Below are 7,542 nucleotides of genomic sequence, written 5' to 3' on the forward strand. Positions count from 1 at the left end.
GAGGCGGCAAAGGCGGCCGAGCACCCGCTGCAGCACCGCCTGGGGCCATTGACCACCGGGGCCGGCGTCGACACCCACTTAGAGGGCGGCCGCGCCCACTTCCGCCAGGAGCTCCCCCCTCCGCCCACAAAGGCCACCGAGGAGCAGTGCCCGCACACGGCGGGGTGACCGGCTAGATTCCAGGCTCTGGGCCTGCAGCTCCACGGTGCAAGTCCAACCAGGAGACGGCACCCGGCCACAGGTCCCACGACGGGTCAGCCCGAGGCTCCCGACACCCCCAGGAGGGCACCTGTTATGACTGAACTGCGTCCCCCCAAAATTCATAGCCCTAACTCCCGGTGGGGCTGTCATTAAAGACGGGGCTTCTGAGGAGGTGGCTAAGGGTGAGGGGTCACAAGGTGGGCCCTGATCCGACAGGGCTGCTGTCCCCGTAGGAACCGGGGTCACCAGGTCCTCTCCACCCCAGCACAGAGGCGCCACGTGAGGACACAGCGCGAAGGCGGCCGCCCCCCAGCCAGCGCGTCCTCACCAGGAACCGAGGTGTGGACACGTACAGCGTGGACTTGAAGCCCCTCCCTCCTCCCAGCTCACACAGAGACCCCGACCTCTGACCTCCGACCCCCGCATCGTGAACCGCAGCAGCAGCCCCCACGCCCTTCACCAGAGTGCCCTGGTCGCCGCTGCGTAATTCCGCAACGCCACCGTCCCTCATCCTCCACCCTGAGCAGCTCCTTGCACCCCGACTCGTCCTCCTCACGGTGACACTGGGCCTGGCATTCACCCGAGGCTCATTTCCTTCCACGCCCGCCGTCCCCGCTGTCCCTCCCCGAGACGTACGTGTCCCATCCGGCTTTCTGCGCCTCCCCAGCCCCAGACTAGTGCCACGGGCACAGTGGGCATTCAAAATGTATTTTTGGGAGAAACGTTTGCATGGAGGAGGGGACGAAGCCACTGGCCAGAGGCCAGGACGGGCACGGCCCCAGGCACGCGTCTCCCACGGGGCATCCAGGGCCCCGCCTGCGGGCCAGGCCTTCCTGGCAGTGGTGACTGTGACACCCAGCCCACCTCCCAAGTGGCAGCTAACGGGCCTCTCATGGCTTCACCCCTGTTCCTGACCTTGAATAGAATGGATTCATTTCTGAATTAAAATAAAGAACAGGAGAACCAGTGCCAACCACTGTCCAGCTCCTCCGTCCGTGGGGACGCTGAACCCCGAGGCAGCGCTCCCGTGGAGGCGGCTCCACTGGGGACAGGACACACACCCCTGGTGACAGAACCACTCACGCATCCCTAGGGCAGGGCACTGAGGCTCAGGACCGCTTGCCCAGAGTGACTCCTGACAAGGTCACACGTGGACCTCTGCTGTGTCGTCTCAGACCAGGCGGCGGCTGGAGCAGCCACGCGGAGCTGGCAGGAGGAAGCGGGGCTGGGGGCTGGAGGACTGGGGGGCTCTCACCTCTAGCAGACGGCAGCTCTCAGAGAAGGAAATTCTGCTAGGCCAGCGGCCAAGGACCCTTTGCTGTCGTCCCATCCAATGTGGAGAGCGTGATTCTAAGGAACCTGCCCCAGCACAGACGGCAAGGTCCCTACGGGGCCATCGACGGCGGCACTGGGCGGTTTTCTCAGAGCCAGGAAGGGAGAGGCAAGCTCAGAACTGACGGCCCAAATCACAGCCTGAGCAAACACCCATGCCAGCTTCCCGTCACCTTCACGGGCCACGCACGTCAGGGCTGGCGGCAAAAGGCAAGCTGGTGTCCGGGCCGCATGGAGGCCTAGCCCCCAGCTCTGCTGCAGAGGCTCGGGGTGCTGAACGGCCCGCCCCGCCCGGGGCTGCCCACGGCCAGACGCTTCCGGGGTGGGTCACGCCACACGCCCCGGGAGCAGGGGCCGTCACCCCGCTATTTGGGTAATTTCTGATCGTGCTTTTGTAAGGCCTCTTTTCATGTTCGTGACAATGCATCTTATTCACGTTTCTGAACATCTAGTTTGGGGCCTGGGACAGAGCAGGTACCGACCGATAACCTTCTGTTGACGCCCGCCCTAAGAGGACTTCCAGCTGCCGCGTAAGGGGTTAAAGCGTTTCTGAAACCTGGAACAGCCTGGCTGATAAACACCCCGGTTTCGGGGAGAGTAATCACCCATTGCCATCCTATGATTACGAGATATTTTCACTGCCAAAAGATGCAATGCAATTTCATGGTTACTTGGGCCTGTAAAATAAAAATACCCCCAATTTTTAAGATACGAAAAGGTTTATGACCAGAGGACACTGGTTCAAGAATGAGTCCATGGGACAAATGAGTCAATTCATGACGAAATTTAATTTCAGGAAAATTAACTCGATAAAAACGCCGCACTTGTGCTTAAATTTTAATACCTATTAGACATTTTAGCGAAGTGGTGAACAACTTCGCTAACACGGACATGCAGACCCATCTCCCGGCTCCTCCCTCAGGACGCGGCTGACTTAACGCCTGAGGCACCCGTGGTGGGGACAGTGCTGCCGGGAGCTCTGTGCTAGGAGGACAGGGTCCCGCAGAGCCTCGCCCATCGAGCGGCGAGCGTGCGCAATTTACCGGAAATCATGCTTTGCCTCCCGCAACGCTCCCGAGACCTGGTGGACGGCACCAGGCTGTCGGCCACTCCAGCCAAACGGCCCAAGGAAAGGCTTTACGTCCCCGCGAACGCTGGCGGCCGGGAACGCAGCAGCTACGGACGGCATTTGGCCACGTGGCTGCAGAAGCCGAACAGAGGGAGGGCGCGGACGCGATGCGCTCGCGCACGGCGGCTCCCATAGCGGTCCCCGCACCGGGGCCTGCGACCGGCACGTGACGACGGCAGGCCATGTGTGACCCTGCAGCACGGCCTCAGCTTCAGCAAACATCTCGACAAAATGAAAAGGTGCCAGAGTAAGCAATGGGACACTCGAGGGAACAAAGGTGGTTCGATCCAGAAAACTCAATCTCCTGAAGAAACGGATTTCATCGAAACCGGCGGAGAGAAAATTTCACGCCGCACTGAATCTGTCAGTGATTCTTTTAAAAATCTTTATTATGAGCAACTCGAAACACAGACAGCGCGTGGGTCTGAGAGTGTTTGTGCGGCTCAGGCCGAGGCCAGAGTTACAGGTGTTCTCGCCACCCCTGGGGACCCTGCCGGCACGTGAACGGCTAACGAGCCCCGGGACACTGTCACCACACCGCGGGAATGAAATTCAGCTACAAGGAGGAGGACAGGGAGCTCTTTTTCCTGTTTCACGTCTATTCAGATGAAAGAGCATCAGAAATGGGCTCTTAAAAGACCAAGTTCACTGGAGAAGATGGTTTAAGGCAAACCTGAGTGCTGCGCACAGGCCCGGGCAGAGCGCGACGGGGCGCGTGCGGGGCGGGGGGCCCCCTGGGAGGGAACGTGGGGGACTCACCTGGTAGGTGTCGCACAGGCGCGTGCGGGGCGGGGCGGGGGGCTCACCTGGTAGGTGTCCCACAGGCGGACGGCGCAGCGTGGTGGCAGCTCCCTCGTCAGCAAGTTGTTCATCCAGCGGAAGGCGAACTGCAGGTACCGCACCTCGTGCTGCTCCAGGTGCCGGTGGACATGCTCTGCAGGGAACGACACAGGCCACTATTAGGAGACTTTGCAGTTCACTCCTCCTCGGGAAAACAAATGCTGTGGTGGCAGTGATGGCGTGGTGACGATGGTGACGACGCTCCAAGTGCATGCCACATCGAAGCCCACAGCCCACACCCAGGGAGGCCGTCGGACAGCACCTGGCATACAGCGAGGACACTAGCTGAGAGGCACGTGGCAGGGTGAGGTCCCCACACCTGTCTGGCGAGGTTCCCACAGGCAGAGGCAGAGGCTCCGTCTCCTGCCCAAGGCAGGCCCACCGAAACGGGTGGCATCCTGGGAGGGGCCTGGAGATGGAAGCAGATGAGCTCGCCAGCTCCCCAAGGTGGACACCCACCTGCTCCCGGACCCAGCCTGAGCGCCAGGCGGGGCGTGGCCCTGGGCCCTGCGCCCGGTGTCTCTGGATGCCAGGTTTGGGGCACCGCGGAGACGGCTAGTCCTCTGAGGGACCAGGCTTTACACCCCACATTTCCCGGACACGCCCTCCCGTTGGCCTGAAGTCCACTGGTCCCCCTCACAGCATAGCCGCGGACACCCCAGAGCGGAAGTCCCTGCGTTCCCGGCTCAGATGACTCTGCAGAGCTGTCACCGTCCGGCCAGAAGCTCCACCCCCCACCCCCGTCTAGGCTGTCCGGAAGGGTCATGGCAGGAGGCAGAGATTCCAGTCAGCGTGGTGACCACACTATTTCAACACTGTGCCCAGGACAGCCTAGTCCAGAGGTCCTGGGGAGTGCGGGGCTGCTTCATAAAGTGGGCGGGGCCTGGGACCTCCCACACTGCTCTTTTCCATCAGGACCCCCCGGACCCAGACGGTGACACTAACACCCCACCTGCACCCATCTCCTCTAACCCCCTGGGTCACAGACGCCTCCTTCTCTGCAAGGTCACCTTCCCCACTAGCCTGGCCTGAGAAGCAACCCTGAAGAACGTTCTCAGGAGCTTTTAGTTCTCCCAAAAAAAGTTCCAGAAGTGGCAAATAAGCCAGGGTACTGAGAACAGTCTCTGCCGCTTGCCAGTTTGCTCCTGCCCACGTTCAGCACTGCACAAATGAGGCTTTGCCGGTTCAAGCAGAGGAAGGGGCGGGAGGGGCGGGAGGGGGCGGACGGCCCTGTTCTGACCCCCTCTGCATCCTACGCGCAGCGGCTCTGGGTGGGGGGGCGGGCCTGGCTGGGGGGCGCTCTCTCCCTGGGGATGCAGGCTCTGTCCTGCTGGCCACAGAGAGGCTCCGGACAGCTCCGGTTCCCGTGACTGGAGCCAGTTTCTTCACTCACTGTCACCCCCACCCCCAAAACACTGCCATCCTTAGCTGACGAGAGCCAACACATCTGGGCACTGTCGACTCAGGAGGCGGGGCAGGGCAGCCATGGGGCCGGTGTGGCAGAGTGGTGGCTGGGGATGGGCCCCATTCACGTGGGGCAGAGACGACAACGTGAGGTCAGTTCCACCGACAGAGTGACCCGTCACACAGTGAGGCCCTGATAGCCACGAATGCACACCTCGGGGCCCCCACAGCCAGCTGGGAGCCAGGCACCAGAGGTGGGGGTGACTGGCTTGCAGGAGGCTGACAGGACCAGGCAGGGGACCCCAGAGACCCCCAACTCACACATGCTGCCTCTGCAGGGACAAACTTGGGGTCGAGGGCCCCGGGGAGAGCACAGGGCAGGCCTGGGCTCAGGCAGCAGGGTCCAGAACGCGGGCGGGGACGAGGGCCTGGCTGGCTGCAGGCCTCCTCTGGCGGTGTCGGCTCCCGGGGCAGGGCCCCGCCCGATGGGCACAAACACGACGGAAGCCCCTGCGCTTCCACATCGGCGGGGCCCCGCCAGGCCTCCCCTGGGGAGGAGAGCCTTTCTGCGGAACCGGGGTGGGCAGGAGGGAGTCGGGGGGGCCCACCGGTCAGGACTCACTCGAGTCAGCTGGGAGCTAACAAGGCACCTGCGGGCAGGGAGGGCAGGTCACCCTGAGAAAACGGATCCTTCTGACATCAAAACCAAAACACACACACACAGCGGCAGAGAGGCAATCGGCGCTGTCAGGTTTTGGATAAAACCTAAGATTTCAGTGAAATTTCTTCTTGGCACTGGGCCCTCCCAGCTCCATCTTCCAAGGCTCGCCGACACCTAAAGACTTAAGATGTATTTCTAACCTGAAATTATCAGCAGCTACAAAACTAACCCTCTAGAAAGTTCCACAGGGCCCTAAGTGGCCCCTCCATCCAGATCTGACCTTTGCCCTTCCCCCAAGGGCAGAAGCTCTGCCAGCACTGATGGGGTTGCCCGGCCAACGTGGAATTCAAATATGATAAACACTTGAAAATCAGCAGTTTGGGAAATGATTACGTTTACTGAACGAGGCTCCTCTCCATGGAAAAAGAGGAACGAGCTTCCATGAACGTGCAGTCGGCAGCCTGGGAAGAGCAGCTGGTACGGTGGTGACCGCTCTGAAGAGATGACACTGTCTGCGAACAGAGCACCTGGAAGGAGCGAGGCCGATGCGGGGGCCACACCCAGGACGGGCGCCCGGCCCGCCAGGCGCTCCGCACGTCTGCTGAACGTGAGCAGCAGGTCCATGCCCAGGACTGGACACGCTCAGGCCACACGGACGACGGGTGACCGCTGGGGAAGCAGTGTGGCGAGCGACAGCAGAGCCGCGGCCTCCCCGGCCTGTGGCGCTGCAGCCCAGGTTGGGACAAGGCTGCCATCTTACGAAGCGGCAAAACAAACGGCTCTGACCCGTGCCTGGGAGGCGCGCGACACCTTCCCAACGGAACCCGGCCAGCAGACACGTCTGGAAAAATAAACACGTTTCTAGAACACCTGGCACTGAAGCCGCCCAGCTAAATAGCAAGAGTGGACCCTCTGTCGTCTACGGTGAGGTCCACCCGAGGGCCACCTGCAGTGGGCACAGGAGCAGGCACCCCTCAGCTCCTTCCCACGAGTCGTGGACGGAGGTGACCCTGCCTCAGGCTCAGCGAGAAGGAGCCCGACCCAGACGGCGTGTGACACCTGGTCAGCTGCCATGACCACGCACCGGGTGGCTCCCCGACCGGGGGACACATGCACCCTGTGAGGCAGGCTGGGCCACCTGTCCGAGGTGTGTGTAAGGCGTCCCAGACTGAAGGCGGAACTCAAGACTGTCCCTTTCCATGGGCGCCCCGCAGCCACGTGGGCGCACGGACTCGCCCCGTGTCTCTGGGCACCAGGGCTCTGGGCATGGCGTCATCGTCTGCATGGCAGGGCCCGGCCCCCAGGGAGAGCACGGGCCACAGGCATGACCAGAAGCCTGACGCAGCACTAACCTGCGGGGCACAGAGTCCTCTGCAGCGGAGGCTCGTCGCCTGCCGCTCACCGGGGAGACTCAGCAGGAGCCCCACATGCAGAGTAGGCGAGGCCAGCATTCTGCCCTCCAGGGGCTCCTGACTTGCAGGAGACAGAAAACTCAACCTGGAGCCTGAGTCGCCTGTCCCATCACAACTACTGGCTCTGGGTGTCCTGGGTGCCTGGCTTCCTCTGTGCCCAGCGCAGGCCCGAGAGGAACGGAAGAGGCAAACACGTGCCCGTCTGGTTGGACATGCGCCCGGGACGCGAGGCAGCGCGGGACCCCAGTGAGGCACCTCGCTCTCGCTGGGTGGCCGGCCGCCCCTCGCCCGGATCCAGGGCCTACGGGCGCACCCGTCCTGACACACCGGAGAGCGTGACCGCCCGTCACGGATTACGTGGCTTCTCCAGGAGGATGGGATAAAGAACGACCAAGTGCAGCAGCCACCGGCTCCCGCCGCCTCCGCGAGACTGCCTCCTGCTCTGCCCCCGCTGAAAAACGGACTACTGAACTCGGGCGATGCGTCCGACTTACACACGGCAGAGCTGCCAACGTGTATGCTGAGAAGATTCATTTTTCCTGTTTCGTAAGTAATGGTGAGCA

At 62.3% G+C, this 7,542-nt stretch overlaps 1 protein-coding gene across 9 annotated transcripts in view; it reads right to left on the bottom strand.

Moving 5' to 3' along the window:
- Positions 1–7,542, bottom strand: part of TBC1D22A (TBC1 domain family member 22A) — a 220,408-nt gene that overhangs the window by 51,137 nt on the left and 161,729 nt on the right. For 3 of the 9 annotated variants that reach the window (XM_015594047.2, XM_025051054.1, XM_025051056.1), the window contains one exon: positions 3,422–3,596. In XM_015594047.2, the coding sequence (XP_015449533.2) occupies positions 3,422–3,596 (175 nt within the window). Of the gene's footprint in view, positions 1–2,467; positions 2,885–3,421; positions 3,597–7,542 lie in introns of those variants that run through there. The other 6 variants (XM_015594046.2, XM_025051057.1, XM_025051055.1 and 3 more) reach the window with 4 other exon arrangements.

Source organism: Pteropus alecto, unplaced genomic scaffold (genome assembly GCF_000325575.1).
Source record: "Pteropus alecto unplaced genomic scaffold, ASM32557v1 scaffold118, whole genome shotgun sequence".
NCBI classification, from domain to species: Eukaryota; Metazoa; Chordata; class Mammalia; order Chiroptera; family Pteropodidae; genus Pteropus; species Pteropus alecto.